Genomic DNA, 23,038 nt, shown 5'->3' with positions numbered 1-23,038 from the left:
ATGGGTCTCTGCGATGTCTTTGGGGTCCTGGTTATAGGCTGCCTTTGGCTTCTTTCAGGTAAGGCCCTGGGCGAGAATTCCTAGTGCCGTGATGATGAACCTATGGCACGGGTGCCACAGGTGACACACCGAGCCATATCAGTGGGCACGCGAGGATTGCCGTAGCTCAGCTCCAGCGCGCATGTGTGCACCAGCCAGCTGATTTTTGGGCCTTCCGGTCCCACCGGAAATTGGGAAGTGGGCTGTTTCCGGCCTCTGGTGTGGTGGGCTGGGAAGGCGGTTTTAGCCCTCCCCAGGCTCCTAGAAAGCCCCTGGATCCTGGGGAGGGGGAAAAATGGGCCTACCGGGCCCACTGTGCTATCACATGCTAAAAGTGTGGGAGGGGGGCACCGGGGTGTTGCAGAGGCGGGGTGCATTGAATTATGGGTGTGGGTACGCATGTGGGCGACCTTCCCGCTCTCCCCCCCCCCGCTTTTGGCACGCAACGGCAAAAAGGTTAGCCATCCCTGCCCTAGTGCCATCAAGAAGTTGTCAGAGGTTGGGTTCAAACACGTTTCTCTTTCGTTTTGACTTAACGCAAACTCCAACGCTGGAAGTTTTTAAGAAGAGGTTGGACAACCCTTTGTCTGAAGTGGTGTAGGGTTTCCTGCCTAAGCAGGGGGATGGACTAGAAGACCTCCAAGGTCCCTTCCAACTCTGTTACTCTGTTCTATTCTAACTCTAGGCCTCACAGTTCAGAAGCCATGATTTGGGGCAGTGGGCCCACCCTGGAGGCCCCTGAAGGCCATCTGGGAGTCCGTCCCCCCCCCTCCCAACACCCTTCTTTCTTACCATATTTTCCACTCTGGCCATCTTCACTCTGACCTCGAGTTGCTACTATGCCATGCAAAGACCAGATGTTGATTGGGCTTTTTACCAGAAGGTGATAAGGCCTCCTTGGCTTCAGCAACGGGGTTGGACTAGAAGGCCTCTAATGTCCCTTCCAGACCTAAGATTCTATGTTTTAGGTCAGGGGTATTCCAACCTTGGCAACTTTAAGACCCGTGGACTTCAACCCCCTCAGTATTGTCCACAAGTCTTAAAAATAGTCAGTGTTGGACATTCCCTGTTCTACGTTTTTCAGGAAACGTTATGGGGTGGTGTGGTTTTTTGTTTTTTTGTTTTTTTTTGCATCATGGCTTGGTGTGACATCTGAACCAGGCCATGGTGGCCTGTTTAATAGGGCTTCGTTCAGGGCTCTCCAAACTTGGCAACTTTTAAGACTTGTGGACTTCAACTCCCAGAATTCCTCAGCCAGAATTCAACTCCCAGAATTCCTCAGCAAAGCTGGCGGAGGAATTCTGGGAGTTGAAGTCCCCAAGTCTTAAAAGTTGCCAAGTTTGGAGACCCCTTTGCTTAGTTAAAGCAAACCACTGCTTAGTGGAGCATGATACTTAATCATTGTTCCTGCTCTGAAGGTTACAACAACCAGCTAAGCAAACATGGCTGGCCGTGTTTTGTGTTGTGCAGACAATAAACCAGGATTGTTATACTCCTTTGATTCCATTTCCCCATTTGGATTGGGGAGGATTTTCTTTTCCATAGGTGTGGTTTTCTGGTCATCTCGGGTATCTTTTATTTTTCATTTTTGGGGGGTCTTTTACTTACATTTAAGGGACACGGTGGCTCAGTGGCTAAAACGCTGAGCTTGTCGATCAAAAGGTCGGCAGTTCAGCGGTTCGAATCCCTAGTGCCGCGTAACGGGGTGAGCTCCCGTGACTTGTCCCAGCTTCTGCCAACCTAGCAGTTCGAAAGCAGGTAAAAAATGCAAGTAGAAAAATAGGGACCACCTTTGGTGGGAAGGGAACAGCGTTCCGTGAGCCTTTGGCATTGAGTCGGCTTTGAAATGGAGATGAGCACTGCCCCCTAGAGTCAGGAACGACTAGCACATAGGTGCGAGGGAAACCTTTACTTTTACTTCTTTGTTTTTAATACTTTGACTTGCGAACATCCCAAAACCCGGAGTTATGCAGCCCTTAAATATAAATAAATGAAATAAGAAGAAGTCTGAGTAATGGATCTTACCATGTCTGGAGACCAGTGATGGGTTTCAAATTTTTTTACTACCGGTTCTGTGGGCGTGGCTTGGTGGGCGTGGCTTGGTGGGCGTGGCAGGGGAAGGATACTGCAAAATCCCCATTTCCTCCCGATCAGCTGGGACTTGGGAGGCAGAGAAGAGATGGGGACGGGGCCAGTCAGAATTTTTACTACCGGTTCTCCGAACTACTCAAAATTTCCCCTACCGGTTCTACAGAACCTGCTGAAACCAAACCTCTGCTGGAGACACAATCTGATTTAGGAAGTTCTAGAATTACAGAATCTCTTAATGTATCCCCCGATAGCGCCGATAAAAACCATCCAGCTTAGCATTTAGCAGGGGAAGGCTTTCGGCGTGGCATTTCAAGTAGATTGTGCCAAACTCCAGAAGGTAGGCATGGCAACCTTCTTAAGATGCCACAAGGATCTTAAGGTTTTATTACCATAAATAATTGAGCCAACCTCCTTTTGAAATCCCTGGTGAAAAGCTGCCCTCTTGTGACGGAGGCTGGTATTAGCTCAAGCGAAGGAAGGCAGGCTGTCCTTACAAGCTTAAATTTAGGGATCGTTTGAAGTTACAACGGCACTGAAAAAAAAAGAGACTTATGACCGTTTTTCACACTTACGACTGTTGCAACATCCCCAGGGTCACGTAATTTATGGAAGGAAAGGAAGGAAGGAAGGAAGGAAGGAAGGAAGGAAGGAAGGAAGGAAGGAAGGAAGGAAGGAGAGTTTCAGGAAGGAAGGAAGGAAGGAAGGAAGGAAGGAAGGAAGGAAGGAAGGAAGAAAAGAAGGAGAGTTGCAGGGAGGGAGGGAAGAAGGGAAGGAAGGAAGGAAGGAAGGAAGGAAGGAAGGAAGGAAGGAAGGAAGGAGAGTTGCAGGGAGGGAGGGAGGAAGGAAGGAAGAGTTTCAGGGAGGGAAGGAAAGAAGGAAGGAAGGAAGGAAGGAAGGAAGGAAGGAAGGAAGGAAGGAAGGAAGGAAGGAAGGAGAGTTGCAGGGAGGGAGGGAAGAAGGGAAGGAAGGAGAGTTTCATGGAGGGAGGGAGGGGGAAGGAAAGAAGGAAGGAAGGAAGGAAGGAAGGAAGGAAGGAAGGAAGGAAGGAAGGAGAGTTGCAGGGAAGGAAGGAATTCTATTCTACTCTACTCTACTCTATTCTACTCTTCTCTTCTCTTCTCTTCTCTTCTCTTCTCTTCTCTTCTCTTCTCTTCTCTTCTCTTCTCTTCTCTTCTCTTCTCTTCTCTTCCCTTCCCTTCCCTTCCCTTCCCTTCCCTTCCCTTCCCTTCCCTTCCCTTCCCTTCCATTCCATTCCCTTCCATTCTCAATCTTGGCTGCTTGAAGATGTGTGCCTCAAACCTGGCTGGGAGATTCTGGGAGTTGAAATCCACACGTCTTCAAGCAGCCAAGAAACGCTGCCCTAGAAGGTTGGTCCATTGGGCTAAGGACCGAGGAGGTGATGAGTTCAGAAGCAAGAGAGACTTTGTTGGGTTCCTGCACTCACCAGGCAGGTAGACAGGATGGCTGAATTCTCTCCCCACACCCACTTCTCTTTGTTCAGCCCAGCCCGTGCACGGCCGTGGAGACACCTTCCAAGTAACGCCCACTCCGGATTATGACCTGGAGGAAGAGGAGAAGGAAGCTCCTCATGATGACATCCTTGACATCAACCAAGGTAGAACTTATGGTCCTTTCCTAAAATATATATTAATCACTCCGCTGAACACCTAATTAGCATAGCGCTGTCTTGTGTCTAAGGGTATTTACCCATGTGGTAGGGCTGTAGTGCTATTATCCTTCTCATCTTTTCTACTACCTTCTCCTATTGGTATCTTATGATTATATCACTTTGTTGTTTGTATGTACACTGAGAGCTTATGCACCAGAGACAAATTCCTTGTGTCCAATTACACATGGCCAATGTTGTGTTCTACTCTACTCTACTCTACTCTACTCTACTCTACTCTACTCTACTCTACTCTACACTGCAGTCTCCACTCCACTCCATTCCATTCCATATTTTTCTATTCTATTCTATTCTATTCTATTCTATTCTATTCTATTCTATTCTATTCTATTCTATTCTATTCTATTCTATTCTATTCTATTCTATTCTATTCCATTCCATTCCATTCCATTCCATTCCACTTTCTATTCTATTCTATTCTATTCTATTCTATTCTATTCTATTCTATTCTATTCTATTCTATTCTATTCCATTCCATTCCATTCCATTCCATTCCACTTTCTATTCTATTCTAATTATACTGTTATAAAACTTGCTTTGCACATTGTATTAGTTCAATACTGTGATATTTCTACAATGTTGATGAAGAATGATTAGCACTCGAATGTTTAATTAATTTAAGCCATTGAATTTTTAATAAAAGAAGTAAGTATTGTCAATCCTAATTACGCTTTAAAATATTAACGTTAATAAGAATCAGATCACTCAACTATCTTTATTACAGTACTTGCAAAGCAACAGAGAGAATAATAGTAGTAACAATACCAATAAAAGGGGAAATAAGGAAGATAATAAAATTGATAAATATAATATTGCAGCCACACTGGGTCGGTTAATATCCATCCAGATTAAGCAGCACTGTGAGGATATGCTCTTAGGAAACGGGAAAAAATTGAAGACAATAAAAAGCATCTCTAATTAACATTTTTGTGCAATTGGGGACTACCTTTGGCCATCTGATATATGTAACGATCATAGCATTGGGCATCTACATCTGGAGTGGAGCAATAAAAAAAAAGTGGGAAGTTGTAGGAAATTGTTTGCTATACAATAAATATTTCCTTTCCAAATCTAGTGCTAATATTAAGATCACCACTCTATATTAAGGAGAAACTTCCTAATAGTGAGGGCAATTAACCAGTGGAACAGCTTGCCACCAGAAATCGTGGGCGCTCCATCACTGGAGGTTTTTAAGGAGAGACTGGACAGTCACTTGAAATGGTATAGGTTCTCCTGCTTGAGCAGGAGGCTGGACTAGAAGACCTCCAAGGTCCCTTCCACCTTCTCTTCTCTTCTCTTCTCTTCTCTTCTCTTCTCTTCTCTTCTCTTCTCTTCTCTTCTCCTATTCCTATTCCTATTCCTATTCCTATTCCTATCCCATTCCATTCTTCCATTCCATTCTACTCCATTCCATTCCATTCCATCCCATTCCACTCCACTCCACTCCACTCCACTCCACTCTACTCTACTCTACTCTACTCTACTCTACTCTACTCTACTCTACTCCTATTCCTATCCCATTCCATTCTTCCATTCCATTCTACTCCATTCCATTCCACTCCACTCTACTCCACTCTACTCTATTCTACTCTATTCTACTCTACTCTATTCCTATTCCTATTCCTATTCCTATTCCATTCCATTATCCTCCATTCCATTCCATTCCATTCCATTCCACTCCACTCCACTCTATTCCTATTCCTATTCCTATTCCTATTCCTATTCCTATTCCTATTCCTATTCCTATTCCATTCCATTCCATTCCATTCCATTCTATTTTCTATTCCACTCCACTCTATTCTATTCCTTAATATTGTTTCTAAATACTTAAAAAAAGAAAAGATAACACTCTTGTGACGAGGATCAGAGCACTAATAGATTTTTTTAAAAAGAGAAAGGAAATTCAAACGTCCCCCCTTTTGTGCATGGGTTAATTACAATATTTATAAATTTTTGCCCCCCTTTGGAGCCAAGCTATGAGTAATGATGTTTCTTGAGTTTCAGACTTCAGGTCCAGTAGTTTGTCTTTTTCACCATTCCCACGTTCTGTTCCCAGGACTGATTCCGCTAGAGGCACCTGAGCACAGTTTCCTGCTTGAAGGCGATATCATCAAGGTGGTAAGTCAAGAAGTGCTAGAGAGATGAAGATCTCTAGCAGCTGGGCAAATTTAAAAAAAAAAAAAGAGTTTGGATAACTATTTGTCCAGGTTGATGTAGCAAGGGGCTGGACTAGAAGACCTCCAAGGTCTCCTTCTAACTCTGTTGCCTATTTTTTCAAAAAGTTTTTTATTTTTCAATGATAAAAGTGAACAGATTCCATCTGTCCCATCTGCAGGGTGTGGTCTGGTTACAAAATCTCTGTGCAACAACATTCCATCTCATTCGCATTCACATAACATTATTTTCCTAAGATTAATATTCTAATAACATTTAAATATTATAATGCTCTCCATTTTCTTCTTAATATCTTATAATAATAATAATACATTTTAACTTTAAATGTCCTTATATGTACGTCTTTGGTTATTCGGGTTTTCTCACGCATAAAATTGGAAGTGTCTTGGCGACGTTTCAACGAAGTCTCATTCGTCATCTTCAGGCTGGTGTTTTCGGCTTCGGGCTTCTAGGAGCAATGTGAGATCGCAGAAAGAAGCACGAAGCCGAAAACACCAGCCTGAAGATGACGAATGAGACTTTGTCGAAATGTCGCCAAGACACTTCCAATTTTACGCGGGAGAAAACCCGAATAACCAAAGACCTACATACAAATACCCGTGAAAACCTCAGAAAATATATATATATGTATATATGTACACACTAACAATTTCCTTTTTTATTTATATCTTTATCTTAATGTATTTTTACTTTCTCTTTAATCTTCTTCATTTCCAAACCCCCCCTTTTTTCCCTCCAGCCATTGATAAAATACCTCCCATAATCACATAATATTCAGTTTGTTCTTTCTCCTTAATTGCCAATGTTAATCTGTTCATTTCTGCACATTCTAATATTTTCCCTATCACCTTCTCATCAATGGGAATCGCTCCACTTTTCCAATGTTGTGCAAATACAATTCTAGCTGCAGTTAATACATGAATAATCAAATATACATTCTCTTTATTATAAATTTCAGGTAAAATTCCTAGCAGCAATATTTCTGGTTTCAATTCAATACATTGCTGTAGCATCTCTTCCAACCATGACTTGATTCTTGTCCAATACTTTTTTGCTTTGCCACATGTCCACCACATATGATAGTATGATCCAGGTATTTGGTGGCATTTCCAACATTTAGTTGATTTGTCCTTAAACATTTTCGCCAATCTTGCCGGTGGTAAATTAACTTTGACGAAGCCTTTAAAAACAGATGGTGAATTTGAACTTCTAAAGTACAGAAATGGATTGTTTATTAAATGCATGGAGAATAACTACAGTTATCCTAATTGTCAAGAGAAGTGTGTGTATGTCCGTGAAAGAGGGACTGCCTTTTTCTTTTTAGAGCCCCTTCAGGAGATTCTCCGCTGCCAGTCCGAGGTGGCCGAAGAGGAAAGGAATTGTCCAAATTCCCTATATCATCTCCTATAAATACGGTAAGGAGCAAACTCTGGGAAAATTTCCACATGGGTGAAAAGAAACAATAGCAGGCTTCCATCTTCTTGGAAGGACCAGAGTGTCAACTCACAAAACATCCCTGGCCTGCTCTCGAGTTGCCATAAGCAAGGGAGGGATGGGAAACTGACGAAACAGCACAGCAGCCAAAGACAGATCACATTCCAAACTTATCTCTCTCAAGACGGTATCCCAGGGTTACCTACAGCAGCCGAAGGGGAGTGACCGCAATATCCTTCCCCCAGGAGTGGGGACGGAATGGAGATTTTGCAATATCCTTCCCCCAGGAGTGAGGTGGGAATGGAGATTTTGCAATTTCCTTCCCCCAGGAGTGGGGTGGGAATGGAGATTTTGCAATATCCTTCCCTTGCCACGCCCACCAAGCCACACCCACAGAACCGGTAGTAAAAAAAAAAAATTGGATTTCACCACTGCCTATTTCCTTCTAAAAGCTTTCCCTCTAAGGACCAAAAAAAACAAAAAAAAACAAAACCCACCACCAATTTATTTATTATTTATTATTTATTTATTTATTTTGATTTATATGCCGCCTTTCTCCGGAGACTCAGGGCGGCTTACAATGCGTTAAGCAATAGCCTTCATCCTTTTGTATATATTTTATACAAAGTCAGCTTATTGCCCCCCACAAACCGGGTCCTCATTTTACCCACCTTAGAAAGGATGGAAGGCTGAGTCGACCTTGAGCCTGGGGAGAATTGAACTCGCAGTAATTTGTCCCTGAATTGTCCATTCCAGACAGACAAAGCGTGAAGATCATCAAGGAAGCATTTGAAGACTTTGCAAAATTCACTTGCATTCAGTTCGTCCCTTATTCCTACCAGAGAGATTTCATCTCCATCGTTCCACTTTCTGGGTAAGTAATAGCTGAAGACGTATCTTGCCGAAGCTCCTCGGCTTCCTTTCTCAAATTTTGCTCCTTCCTGAAGACTTCTGCTTCACGAACCGATCACGCCCAAGGAAGCTTTTTCAGATGGTCTCCTTGAGTTGATTCTGTGCTGGCTGGCTGGGGCTGATGGAAGTTGGAGTCCAACATCACTTGAGTCCCCCAAGTTGGAGAAAGTTGCTGCAGATAATTTCTCTCTCTGTGTGTGTGTCTCTCTTATCTTTTAATTCCCTCCATTAATTCCATCATAGATATTCTTTCTTCTAATAATGTTTTGATCCAGGATTTTAGACAGTACCATTTTCTTCAAATATTGTTCTATCTCGTCGTCTTCTATTATTTCTTGTTGATGCAACCCATTGTAGTATTTCTCAATTATCCTCTTCTTTTCCTTCCACTTCTATAACGTATCTTTCCATCTTGATCTATTAATTGACTTATTAATTTCTTTTCTTTCTCTTTTTTTTTTTCATTTTATATGCTAACCATCGTCCTGGTTTTATTTGCATTTTCAAAAAAGTTTTGCTTTGTAGCTTTTATTCTATTCGCCAATTCTTCACTTTCCATTAAATTCATCTTAGTTTTTTTTCAAGTTTTAACCTTTTTGTCGCGCGGGGTTTTTTTTTGTAGTTCCCTCTCTAATCTCTAATATTCTTCCTCTAAGTTCTTTTGCATTTGTCTGTTTTGTTTATTTCGTTTTTCTAAATATGTTATTGCCAATCCTCTTATGTATGCTTTACTGGTATCCCACATGTTTTGTAAAGATGTATCTTCTTTCTTATTCCCTCTGTGTTTCTCTCTGTCTGTCTCTCTCTTTTAATTTAATTTAATTTAATTAATTCAATTGATATGCCGCCCCTCTCTGAAGACTCAGGGTGGCTCGCAATACATTTTAAAAATTTAAACATTTAAAAATGTTAACATTTGTTAACTGAGTTTTGCCCCATTTCTAGTCCATTTCTGCCACCGTCATAAATAGGAGTTGGGGGGGGGGGAACGCTGCGATGGTCGTTACGTGTGAAAAATGGTTATATATTGAAAGGAACAGTTGTCGACAGTTCTTCTACTGCTTTGGAGGTGTGAGTTGTAAATATTGCATCTCGCTTTAGCTTCTGAGACAGTTTAATGGCTTCTGTTTACCAGAAGTCTACTATAAGTACAGCATGGCAAATGGCCGAGTCGTTTTTATTGAAAGAGGCGGCTGGGCATTAGCCCATCTAATTTGCAACACAACGTCTTAATTCTTCTTCTTTTTTTTTTCCAGCTGCTTCTCCAGCGCGGGACGCATCGGAGGCATGCAAGTGGTGTCCCTGGCTCCAGACTGCCTGAAGAATGGCAAAGGAGTGGTTTTACATGAGTTGATGCATGTCTTGGGCTTCTGGCACGAACACTCCAGGGCTGACCGAGACAAATACATCCACATTTCCTGGAATGAGATCTTGACTGGTAAGAGAACGGGGCCGCTCTCGCAGCCATTTTGGTTCAGAGGAAGGGCTTTTTCTGCGGCTTGCAAATGGTCTCCCAATCAAGGGACTAGATCAGGAATCAGCAACCTGTGGCTCCAGAGCCACATGCGGCTCTTTGGGTCCTCTGCTGTGGCTCCCTGTCAGGTGAGATGAGGTCCACGGAAGTTAGGTTAGAATTAAAACTGTAGTTTTAAAACTTCGTGTCAGGTTTCGATGTCATCTCAAATAAATTGCACTCCCAAACTATTAATCTTTGCTGAAATATTCCATTTATTGAGTACGACAGATCTGGCCCCGACTTCGTCGTAGCCGATACTAACCCTCTGACCTCCAAATCCTTCCCTTTCCGTTCCCCAATTCTCATCTTCTCATTGGCCATCTTCCAAATCAGTCTTCCCAGCTCCTGCCTTCAACCTCAGGAATGTCCCCCTCCCATCCCATCTCCTAGGGGATATTATCTACAGAGAAAATAAGTAGGTGAAAAGTCAAGCCTCGTCTCCTCCTTTTTATGGCAGCATCAGAATGCTGACATTACGTCTACACATTATTGTAGTCCAATACAATTATAGGTTCGTGTAACCACCAGCCGTGAGAAGGTAGCTCTAGAGATGCAGAGGAAAACATATCCATGCCTGTGTTTAAATTTTGCTTAATTTTCACCTTTTCTTATTGTCTTTGAATTCCGATTGCTAATTGTCTGCTAAGATGACTCCTAGATGATTAAAAATGGCCTTGTTGGTTTTTTTCAGGTTTTGAAATTAACTTCATCAAGAACTGGAATACCAACATGCTGGACGATTATGACTATTCCTCCATTATGCATTACGGGAGGTACGCAAAATTTATTTACTTATTCAGTGAGAAGATTTATACGGCCGCCCACTCACTCTCGGAGGTGACTCTGAGAGGCTTACAAATAAAATCTATTCTAAAGGTTCCACGTCAAGCTGTAGATCACATTGCGACTACCGTGTTTTCCCGAAAATAAGACCCAGTCTTATATTTTTTTTTAACCCCGAAATAAGCACTTGGCCTTATTTTCAGGGAGTTCTTGTTATTTTGGGGCATGTAGATCAACATGGGGCTCCTCTTGACGTCTTGTCTGATTTTCAACTCTGCATTTAAATATTTTCAGGGAGGGCTTATATTGGCGCATGTGCTCAAAAGCCCGATTGGGCTTATTATCAGGGGATGTCTTATTTTCGGGGAAACAGAGTTGGCCACTTAACAGCTTGTGGACTTCAACTCCCAGAATTCCTCAGAGTTGAAGTCCATAAGCCATAAAGTGGCCAAGGTTGGAGAGACCCCTGGCCTAGAATTGGTATTTGAACTTAGACCTTTTTAACATTTATATTCTATTGGGTTCTACTAATCTGGTTGAAATGTTAATATAGATTGCTAGTCCATGTATGATATGGTAAATAAATAATTCTCTAAGATACCGGTGCTGCAGTAGTTAGAATGCAGTATTGCTGGCTAACTCTGCCCACTGCCAGGAGTTCGATCCTGACCAGCTCAAGGTTGATTCAGCCTTCCATCCTTCCAAGGTGGGTCAAATGAGGACCCAGATTGTTGGGGCCAAGAGGCTGACTCTATAAACCGCTTAGAGAGTGCTGTAAAAGCACTGTGAAGTGGAATATAAGTCTAAGGGCTATTGCTATTCCTTCCTTCCTTCCTTCCTTCCTTCCTTCCTTCCTTCCTTCCTTCCTTCCTTCCTTCCTTCCTTCCTTCTTCCTTCCTCCCTTCCTCCCTCCCTCCCTCCCTCCCTCCCTCCCTCCCTCCCTGTGATTAGAATGCAGTATTGCAGGCTGACTCTGCCCACTGCCAGGAGTTTGATCACGACCAGCTCAAAGTTAACTCAACTTTCCATCCTTCTGAGGTGGGTCAAATGAGGACCCAAATTGTTGGGGGCAAAAGGCTGACTCTGTAAACTGCTTAGAGAGGGATGTAAAAGCACTGTGAAATGGTGTACAAGTCTTAAGTGCTATTGCTATGGCTATCTTTTTGGGTGCACGTTACTTAAGAACCTAATCAAGGAAGGGATTTAGCCATTTTAACTATCTGGAAAGGGGATATATGTTGACCAAGAGATACCCAGAAGAGGGATGCCAGAGAATTGTCACCAATTCTGCTAAAAGGCAGATGCAGAGGTTCTATTCTCAACAGTTTCCTGAGTTTGACAAATGCTAGTTGCAAAGCTCGCTTAAAAGTCTCACCCAACTTATTCTCTCTTAGGATGTCTGGCGGGGGAGGGGGGAAGGGTACCATACCACTTTAAAAAGAGGAATTTGCATTTGAAAAGGCTACACGGGGGTTTCAGATAACATGGCATTTAAACAAAGCAGCGGTGCACTTAAAAAAATAACTTTGGGGCTAATTCATCTTCGTTATTACAGAAATTAGGAGCGATTCATAGAAAGCATTATGAATGCAAATGACTGTAACATTTTCCCTTTTTAAAAAAAAGTAGAGAAGATTGCCATATTATTATGAACAGGTTTTTTTTTAATGATTTGCACCTTTTTAGTTTGATAGAGGTCATGCTGGGAAGAATATTCCACTCGGGGGGGGGGTACGTCCTCTACCTGGAGAAGATTTCTTTATGTGAAAGAGAGGGGGGGGAGAAGGAGGGAGGGAGGGAGGGAGAGAGAGAAACAGACAGACAGAGAGAGAGACACACATACACACACACACACACAGAGAGAGAGAGATGGAGAGAGAGAGACGGAGAGAGAGAGAGAGAGACAGAAAGAGAGACAGAGAGCAAGCTAGAAAGAGACAGAAAGAGAGACAGAGACAGAGAAAGAGAGAGAGAGAGACAGAGACAGACAGACAGAGAGAGAGACACACATACACACAGAGAGAGAGACAGAGAGAGAGACGGGGAGAGAGAGAGAGAAAGACAGAGAGAGAGAGAGAAAGAGAGAGAGAGAGAGACAGAGAGAGACAGAGAGCAAGCTAGAAAGAGACAGAAAGAGAGAGAGAAAGAGAGAGAGAGACAGACAGACAGAGAGAGAGAGAGACAGAAAGACAGGGAGACAGAAAGAGAGAAAGAGAGAGAGAGACAGAGAAAGAGAGAGAGAAAGAGAGAGAGAGAAAGACAGGGAGAGAGAAAGAGAGAAAAAGAGTGAGAGAAAGAGAGAGAGAGAAAGAGAGAGAGAGAGAAAGAGAGAGAGAGAGAGAAAGAGAGAGAGGCAGAAAGACAGGGAGAGAGACAGGGAGAGAGAAAGAGAGAAAAAGAGTGAGAGAAAGAGAGAGAGAGAGAGAGAAAGAGAGAGAGAGAGAAAGAGAGAGAGAGAGAGAGAAAGAGAGAAGGGGATGGGAAGAAACTTTCGCTGCCTAAGATCTGAACAAACCAGGATTGCTGAGAATGGACTTGGCCTAGATGAAGATGGATTAGATGACCTCCAAGGTCCCTTCCAACTCTTATTATTTTATGTTACGTTAAGATCATCTAATGTTTTAGAAGGCAACATTCCATGTTAAGCTGAATGGGAGAGTTTAACTTGAGGTTTCTCAAACTTGGCAACTTTAAATTGTCTGGCCTTCAGCTCCCAGAATTCCCCAGTCAGTACACCATTTTAGACAAATCTCTTCCTGACAACCTCCAGTGAAGGAGCACCCACAACTCCTGAACGCAACCTGTTCTACTCATTAATTGTTCTCATTGTCAGGAAATTTCTCCTTAGTTCTAGATTGGATCTCTCTTTAAGGATCTTCCACCCGTTACTTCTTGTCCTGGTCTCCCTTGATCTATTACGAAAGAGATGTTTGAGCGACATCGTCTTCTCACCCTTTCTAGGAATGCCTTCAGCATGACTGGCTTACCAACCATCGTCCCACTTTCCAGTCCTCCTGCGCTCCTTGGCCAAAGATGGAACCTGAGTATTTCGGACATTGCAAAAATCAACAAACTCTACAAATGTTCAGAGGTGGCAGCCCAGCCAGGTAATGCTCAAAACTGAGTCGAGGTCTGGACAGTAACCAACAGAGCTTGTGTCAAGAGTGTTCCTTCTTTCAAACCTTAATGCTTTTCAACTTGGCAATGAACTGGGGGAACAAGGGGGAAATGGAATCTGGAGAATGTATGTAGAGATTGTGAGAGCCCGGAAACCAATCAAGGTCACCACTTCAGGTGCTTGAGAAAGAGACGGACTGTTCCCATAACAAAAGAACATTTCATAATTGGACAATGTGATCAACTAGGGAAGAATGGGAAGTTTTTGTTTAACTGCATTTGCGCGGATAAAACCAGAGCTGGTTTTTTTCCTTCAGTACCAACATGGTGTATCCAATAAAGTTTTACTTCTCGGAATTCAGTTCTCCTTGAATTCAATTTCCTTGTTTTGGGTTCGCTAATTGGACCGTTGACAGTTAGTTTCTTACAAAATCTCTTGGCCGTGTGTATTGCAAGGGGATTAGAGAATCTTGGTGCCTGGCGATGGATATGTAGAGGATAAGGAAGATGAGCTGATCAGGGATAGGTTCAACTTCATATGTTTTGCTTGCGCATTGGCTGTTTTAACATTATGGGGATTCATCAGTTCCACTAAGCTGTTTTCTTTGGCTTTGGTTTAAGGGGTAATGTGAATTCAATGCTGGTTGATAAACCAGGCTTTATGGCTTTGCTCAATATATGAACTCAAGCCATTATGGCTTATTCAAGTTGTCATAATAAAGGAAGACTGGATTTTCACAGGTGTAGCTGGCTAAGGAGTAGAGAATGTCTTTTTCTATGATCCAGGAGCACACGAGTATCTAATTTTTAATATTGTATTTCCAGAAGCAGTGCCTGAGGAAGCCATCAAAGAGAAGGTTATGGACTTCATCCCTGTTCAACCTGAGCCCTGTTCTGCTAAAAGCAATTTAGCCAGTCCTGTTGTTAGAAAGACTACAGAACCCATCTTGTCATCCCAAAAGACCGTTGGTGAAGATCTAAGCAGAGTAGCAGGTCAGTTGAGGAGAACAGAGGTGGCAGAACAGAGTGTGGTGGTATCTGCCATGACCTCTCACGCAAGAGAAGCAAGCAGAGAACTTCAGATGCCTTCAAAACATGTGCTGGAAACAACGCAAACTAGACAGATGAAGACAAAGGCAACAGGCAATGTTGTTGAGAAATCTCCTGCATCATGGACTTCCCAGAATCCAAGCACTGGATGGCAGCTGAGAAACCAATATCTGAAAGCATATACACCAACTGAGCAAAGCCCCATGGAAACAAGAGTAACGGCTTCTCCAGAGATGGAGAGGAAGACATCTTCCTCTCAGGCCAAAGGTTCTGTCCTTCCTTCAGTGGAAAAAATCCATGGAGCTACAACAACACTTGGTCAGAAGGAAGCTAGTGTGGAAGTTTCTGGCTCAAAAGCCAGCATTCTGGAACCTACAGGAGAAGGAGAACTGTCTACAGCTGTGGAGTTGACAGGCTCGTTGGACATGGGAAGTAATGAGACAGATGTTGGAATGGGTTCTCCAAGGTCTCCCCCATCTGTGGTGGAGAAACACTCCAAGGGACAATCGACGAGGGCTTTCCATCAAGCTGTAACTGCTTCTATGAATGAAACAGGCAGCCCAGCTTATGTACATCCAGTGGAGAATGTCTTGACTATCGTGGCCAGCTCTTTATCTAGCTCTAGTATCCTCAGGAACCCAACCACCATCTCCAGCCGTGTGGAACTGGGAGAAAAATCTCAAGGCACTGAAGTGGAAGTTCTAGAAAACATTGTCACCGTTTCTGGCCTAGGGAGGAGGGAAGTAGATGCAGGAAGTTCACACCATGAGAAATCAACTGTGCTTCCTTATATTCAGCCCCCCAGCGTGAAAAATATACGCGAACATGGAGACGTTCTACTTCCTAGAAAGGAGACGCCAGTTCCTGAAATTCTGGAAGCTCAAACAAAATCCATGGGTTGGTTCACTTCTGGAGCACCATCGTCTCTTCAGGGAGTGGTCACTGTCCATCCTGATGCTTCAGAGTTAAAGGAGAATGGTTCTTTGGATGATAGTCCTACTAGGATAGCAGAATCATTTTCACCGCTACCACCTCACCTGGCAAGAAATGGTTATGAATGGGGGGAATCCATTACAGGTAAGCCTCCTGGAACTGTTTCCTCCTGGCATGTTACAGAAAGGCGAGTGGAAGTTGACCACGCAGAGTTGCCAAGCCAAATTCCCACTTGGGGGAAAGCAGCTTTCTTAGCAATCAAAACCAACGTGGCTGTCCAACCTACAGAGCAAAGCTCTAAGACAGCATCAGGACCAGGGGACAATAGGTCATGGTCCCAAACGAGCAGCGATGAGAGTCATCCTTGGAGGTCCGTCACTGTGGGATGGTCTCCATCTGCAGATGTCAAAAGACAAACACTAGGGAAGACTACAGAAACAGCATCAATGAAGACCTTTGAGAGGTTACCGATGACTCCAAAGATTGATCTGGACCACAGGGAAAGACTTAGAAGAACCACTTTGGTGAGACAATTTCCCACTGGACCATCTGGGAGCCAAGTGTCCACCCAACATGAACAAGGGGATGAAGAAACTCCAAGTCAACCGTCTTCTACTTTGTCAAGAATAGCTGGAGCTGAACATCATGAGATTCAAGACAGCAGTTCTACTAATAAGCTGAGGGCAATGGTGTCCCCAAAACCATGTGGTAAGAAATTAGCAGTGTCTGTATCTAGAACATTGACTTCACCTATGGGGTACACCACTGAGAAATTCAGCTCTTTAAATAGGCAATTTAAATTGGGGATTACTGGCAAAAGAAGTCCAAGGCCAAGAATTCAAGAATCTGGTCCTACTTCAAGTAGGATATTTCAGCTAGGGGGAGAAAGAAATACTTCTCCCAGAAATTGGGGTGGTTTCACGAAGCCAGGAGGTAGAAATGGAACCAGTAATTCCACAGAACATCTTGAAGAAGAGACTTTATCAGTGAAAACGAATGAATTCACACAAACAACTACAACGAAAAGGGCTCCAGAGATTACTGTGGTAAGTGACACCAGGCCTGTTGCACCACTAACAGTTGGTTCTTCCCATTTCTTCACCATCTTGGCTCATGACAAGCCAACTCTGAATAGATCCCAAAGCCGTTTTCACTTGGGGGGCACAGATTCCGTAACGCGTCCCGAAAGCTTGCCTACACGATCTCTAGAACTTGCCACAGAAACAGAACTTCCCTTCCAGCTTAATCAAACTGTCCCTTCTGCAGAAGGAAGATCTCTCGTGCCAGCCAGTTCAACAGCAGGATTGACGATGGGTGGGATGAGCTTGGCCACGGCTCGTGTTCAGGAAGGTACAGCTGGGAGACATAGCACGGGGCTTCCTTCATTAGAAAGGCAACCAACGTCTCTAGAAGAAACAGCTCCACCATCAGTCACAGGTTCCTTACTATCTCCTGAGCCTGTGAACCTTAAAGAGGGATCTGTTGGTGGCCATCTTGGAACAGCTACTTCATCGGTTCCAAGGAACACATCCCTTGTGGGCACTACAGTTGCACTATCTACTGATTTGTCCAGTACCATCATTCTGGAAAACCAGACTATTATGCAATATGATTCAAAACAGATCACAGGCACCCCTTCCAAACCAAGTGAAGAGATGCCAGTGGAGACCAACGGTAGCACCTTGGCTTCCACTGAAACCCACAGGACATCTCATGCTGGACTTTCTACCAGGGGGTCCCATGAGGAACACACCAAGCTCCTACAGTTTGAATCTGGGCCACAAACTAAAGCAAAACCTTCAGAGGAAGTCACTGGGCCAATATTGGATGGAAAAACTTCAACCCACTTTCTGGAGGAGACATGGAAGATCTTTACGAAAGAGAATGATGCCTACAGATCAGAGGAGCCAGCTGCTGCTAAACTCACAAGGATTAGCTCAAAAGCATCTGAAGAAAGTCATATCGGCACAACAGGAGCCACCGGTCTTGGTGTGAAGTCCTCATCTCACTTAATTCCCACTAATCCCTCCAAGGAAACAGAAGAATCCACAATCTTCAATGAGAAGAATGTACATCGCACTAGTGGTCCTTTTAGTGAATCATATTCTGTTGCTTTGATGCCTCCCCATTCAAACGTTCCAACATCAAAAGTGATACCTTCTGTTTCGGATGTCTATCACCCTCGTGATATAGAGAAGGTGGAAGCTGCAGATGTGTACCATAAGGTCACAAAGTTATCTAAAGAGGCTTTGGTGCCTTCTGGAATATCTCTGCCCCAGATCCAGACTCTTGGCTCAGCTGAAACAGGAAGGAGATCTTCTACGACGTATGTCGTCCAAGGTCTGGAAAAGGCCACGGAGACTCCCACAAGAGTGAAAGACAGAGAACTCTTTCCTCTTGCAACGGAATCGTCCCGACAAATCTCTGAGACCCAAGTAGCAACGACCATGGAACAGATGACTAGGAGCCAGAAGAACGAAAGGAACCTAGAAGAAAATGAATCTTTTCTTGCAAGCAACCCTATCCATCTCCATCATATCAACAAGAGATCTCTGCTGGGAATAACGTCAACTCCACCTCCTTTCATATTGTCTTCACCAGCTCCTGATCCTAAGTTGGTACACTCAAATATTGGACAAGTAAACCCCAGAAGACTGAGAGTCAAGAAATTGTTCCCAAAGAAGCATATGTGTAAAATCATGGCTTCTTCAGGTGGGACCGTACAACGGCTGCTTCTTCCTGGATACTTACGAGGATACCTGAGTCATCCTGGCATCGGTCAGGATGCGGCCCTTTCAAGAGAAAACATGACAAAAGTGACACAGCCTGAGAACCTTATATTGAGGTCCACTTTGAAGTCCAAGTTATGGAGTCTTCTCCGAAAGTTGTCCCCTTCTGAGAAAAAGAGAGGAAATAAACTAGGGCTCAACCAGAGAACAACAGGTGACATTTTGATATCCTGCTCCTTCAAGGAGAACTTGTGTGGCTGGAAGCAAAGACAAAATGACAGCCTAGACTGGACGCTTGAAAAGGAAGAAGAGAAGAGCTCGGAGTCCATGGAAGTCTCTGGAAAACATTTCAGGAGCTTAGACGGTAAGGGACAATTCCATTCTCTTACGACCCTGTAGATGTGGAGTGGTGACGTGGTGGCTCAGTGGGTAAGATGCTGAGCTTGTCGATCGAAAGATCGGCAGTTCAGCGGTTCGAATCCCTAGCGCTACGTAGTGGGGTGAGCTCCCGTGACTTGTCCCAGCTTCTGCCAACCTAGCAGTTCGAAAGCACGTAAAAAAGGCAAGTAGAAAAATAGGGACCATCTTTGGTGGGAAGGGAACAGCGTTCCGTGTGCCTTTGGCGTTGAATCATGCTGACCACATGACCACGGAGACGTCTTTGGACAGTGCTGATTCTTCGGCGTTGAAACAGAGATGAGCAACACCCCCTAGAGTCAGGAACGACTAGCACGTATGTGCAAGGGGAACCTTTACCTTTAGATCGGAGTAGGCCTCATCAATGTGGGTCAGTTTGGGAGACCCTACTCCATTTCTAACAGAGGGCGGTTCAGTCTCTTCTTGAAAGCTTTCAGTGTTGAAGCTCCCACAACTTCTGAAGGCAACTTCTGTTCCATGGGTTGATTGTTCTCATTGTCAGAAAATTCCTCCTTATTTCCAGGTTGAATCTCTCCTTGTTCAGTTTCCATCCATTATTCCTTGTCTGGCCTTCGGGTGTCTTGGAAAATAGCTTGACCCCCTTCCTCCTCTCTGTGGCAGCCCCTCAAATATTGGAAGGCAGCTATCCTGCCTCCCCTGGTCCTTCTCTTCACTAGACTAGCCACGCCTGGTTCCTGCAACCATTCAGTTGAGGGGAGGAGCTTCAGATCTCTTGATTATGACAGGCTAACTTGTGCCCATACCATTTCTTCACCAGGTTATATCTCCCTAAAGCCTTCAGGTCATCTCCCAAAGCAAAGGGCTGTTTTGATCAGCCCCGTTGTGTATGGCATCCGATGTCTCCAATTTTGGTACAGATCGACAGACTGCACTGCAGGTAAATATCTTCAGCCGTATTGGCTGGAAAATCTTGGGGTTGCATTCCCAACAGAGCTGGGGGGGGTGGGTTGCATTCTGAAAACGGCTGCAGGCTGCATTAAGCGACTTGATCCTGAAAATGGCATGCCGAACATCGGGAGGTTGGTGCATTTAGCTCACGGCTTACAACAATAATCGAGCGGGCAATTGCATGGGTGTTGGGACTTCGAAAATGTCAGAGTTTGTTGCAAAAATTAAATCCAGAAAGCACACACAGGCGGACTGATGCAGCAGGATTGATTTAACTATGAAACTTCTTTATATGCAAGAATATATATACAATACTGAGGTCCGGACCATCCCCACCCTATTGGCCTTCCGAAAAGCGGTGAAGACCTGGCTTTTCCGGCAGGCCTGGGGCCGTTGATCTCACTCTTGTGATCTGGCGAGATCCGGCCATGAATGGCGTGAATGAGTTTTTAATGTTTTTAATTTTTCAATGTTTTTTTATAATTGTTTTTTAAAATGTATTGTGAGCCGCCCTGAGTCTTTGGAGAGGGGCGGCATATAAATTTAATGAATTAAATTAATTAATTAAATTAAATACCAACAGCGGAGAAGAGTTTCATTTCAGCTCAGATCAGCAGACAACTTCACAAAAATACACACACAGTGGTTTCAGTTTCAATTCTCAGCACAGACTCAGAAGCTGCAGACTAAGACATACCCTGGCTCCAGTCTGTCTCAGCTCCCAATTGGCTGACTTAGTTGCTATGCCTATTCATTGGCTGACCTTGTTACCATGTCTTCCCAGTCATGAATATTCTGACAGAAAATGGGTCGTACATAGCTTTGGGGAGCTCCACTGTAACTTTGAACTGTCGCTAAATGAGGAATAGTGAATACTTTTTCAAGAGAAAATGCAATGGTTTCTTTTTTTCATTCTGTAGATAGCTGGTCATTGAGCTGTTTATATTTTGTAGGCAAAATTAACTTCTACACAAAGTGTCTGAATTCCACCAAATGGCATAAAGTGACGTCAGTGAAGGGAAAGCAAGATATTGGCTGGCATCAAGTGGCCGTATATATTTCTACAACTTGGGCATTACAGGTAAACATTTATGGCATGTCCTAAAGGTGAAGGTTTCCCCTGTCCGGTTGTGTCCAAGGGATCAGTGGTCATCTCTATTTGTTAGCTGAGGGATCCAGCATTGTCCAAAGACACTTCTGGGGTCATGTGGCCAGCATGGCTTTACGCCAAGTTGCATGAAATGCTGTTACCTTTCCACCAGTGGTACCTATTTATCTACTCGCATTTACATGCTTTCAAACTGTGAGGAGAACAGGAGCTCACCCCATTGCATGGTGCTGGATCTCGAACTGCCAACCTTCTGGTTGATAAACCCGCGGTCTTAACCGCTAGGCCACTGTGCCCCAGATCCTAAATACATGTTGTAAATTGAGCGTGTATCAGGTAGAACATTAGAATATTAGAACAGAATAGAGCTGGAGGGCACCTTGGAGGTCTTCTAGTCCAGCTCCCTGCTCAAGCAGGAGAACGTATACCATATCAGAGAAGTGGCTGTCCAGTCTCTTCTTAAAAACCTCCAGTGATGGAGCAGCCACGATATCTGGTGGCAAGCTGTTCCACGGGTTAATTGTCCTCACAATAAATTTAAGGAAGTTTCTCCTTAATTCCAGGTTGCTTCTCTCGTTGATTAGTTTCCAACCATTGTTTCTTGTGCTGCCCTCTGGTGTTTTGGAGGATAATTTGAGCCCCCTCTTCTTCGTGGCAGGTTATGATACGGATGTTATCAGGTCTATTATTTGCTCCCCATCCCAAAATTCAACAAACATGTTTTCTAAGTAATTAAATCAACTCCCCCTCCATTGTTTTTATGTTATATATGCTGAATAGGTGCCTTTAAAAATGGGTCACTGGAAGCTTTTCCAAAATCTTAGCAAACGTTGCTGCCAAATTTGAAATTGTTGATGTTGCAGCTTGATAAAAACTCTTAAATCTGTAAGAAGTAGTTGCGTGGACTATGTCTATGAAGATTCTCAGTTATCCAAGTCATGGCTGTCTCTTTTTCAAGAGGCAACTGGACTTTATTGCTTTTATTTGAAGACGTTTTGCTTCTCCTCCAAGAAGCTTCTTCTCCTTCTTCTTCTTCTTCTTCTTCTTCTTCTTCTTCTTCTTCTTCTTCTTCTTCTTCTTCTTCTTCTTCTTCTTCTTCTTCTTCTTCTTCTTCTTCATCTTCTTCCTCTTCCTCTTCCTCTTCCTCTTCCTCCTCCTCTTCTTCCTCTTCTTCTTCTTCCTCCTCCTCTTCTTCCTCTTCTTCTTCTTCCTCCTCCTCTTCTTCCTCCTTTTCTTCCTCTTCTTCTTCCTCTTCCTCCTCCTCTTTTTCCTCCTCCTCCTCTTCTTCTTCTTCTTCCTCCTCCTCCTCTTCTTCCTCTTCTTCTTCTTCCTCCTCCTCCTCTTCTTCTTCTTCCTCCTCCTCCTCTTCTTCTTCTTCTTCCTCTTCTTCTTCTTCTTCCTCCTCCTCCTCCTCCTCCTCTTCTTCTTTTCCTTCTTCTTCTTCTTCTTCCTCCTCCTCCTCCTCCTCCTCTTCCTCCTCTTCTTCTTCTTCCTCTTCCTCCTCCTCCTCTTCCTCCTCCTCTTCTTCTTCTTTTCCTTCTTCTTCTTCTTCTTCCTCCTCCTCCTCCTCCTCTTCTTCTTCCTTTTCCTCTTCTTCTTCTTCTTCTTCCTCCTCCTCCTCTTCTTCCTTTCTTCTTCTTCCTCTTCCTCTTTTTGGATGAGAAGCAAAACGTCTTCCAAGAAAAACCAGAAAGTCCAGTTTCCTCTTGAAAAAATGCTCTTTTGGGACACATGGACTCTGCTTAATTATAATGCATTAAACAAAAGAAGGTGGAGATGATATTGATGGCTCTCTCTATCCTCTATCTTAAAATGTCCTCGCCACTGACAAAAATAGCACACTCTTGCAAACGGTTCCCTTTTCCTCTCGGAAGTTTAATTCGATTCCCCCCTCCCCCCCCCCAAAGACCCAAGTGCTTAGAATGTGCTCTCTCCCGTGTGTTCTTTCTACAGGTAGCGCTTGAAGGCATTGTCGTCGGCAACGAAGTAAGATGCAAAGCTCAAATCGATGATCTGTCTCTCTGTCAGAAGCCCTGTGGGCAATGTTTACAATAGAATGGTCCGCCTTCTGTGTCACAAATTAATTCAAATAAATATAAAGCATATGGCAACCTTGGATTCACAGTTTCAGTGACTTT

General features: G+C 43.7%; 1 protein-coding gene across 1 annotated transcript; it reads left to right on the top strand.

Moving 5' to 3' along the window:
* On the top strand, nucleotides 1–23,034 carry ASTL (astacin like metalloendopeptidase). Its single transcript, XM_087875852.1, is given in 13 exon segments — nucleotides 1–58; nucleotides 3,632–3,745; nucleotides 5,874–5,935; nucleotides 7,317–7,407; nucleotides 8,183–8,300; nucleotides 9,595–9,776; nucleotides 10,546–10,627; nucleotides 13,599–13,744; nucleotides 14,580–18,830; nucleotides 19,572–19,781; nucleotides 20,746–20,873; nucleotides 22,854–22,946; nucleotides 22,948–23,034. Coding segments are annotated over 13 exon segments (5,622 nt in total).
* The last annotated feature ends 4 nt before the right edge of the window (nucleotides 23,035–23,038 follow it).

This window comes from Pantherophis guttatus, chromosome 9 (genome assembly GCF_059756535.1).
Source record: "Pantherophis guttatus breed Tessera chromosome 9, ASM5975653v1, whole genome shotgun sequence".
Taxonomy (NCBI): domain Eukaryota; kingdom Metazoa; phylum Chordata; class Lepidosauria; order Squamata; family Colubridae; genus Pantherophis; species Pantherophis guttatus.
This window is presented reverse-complemented; position numbering and strand designations above follow the sequence as displayed.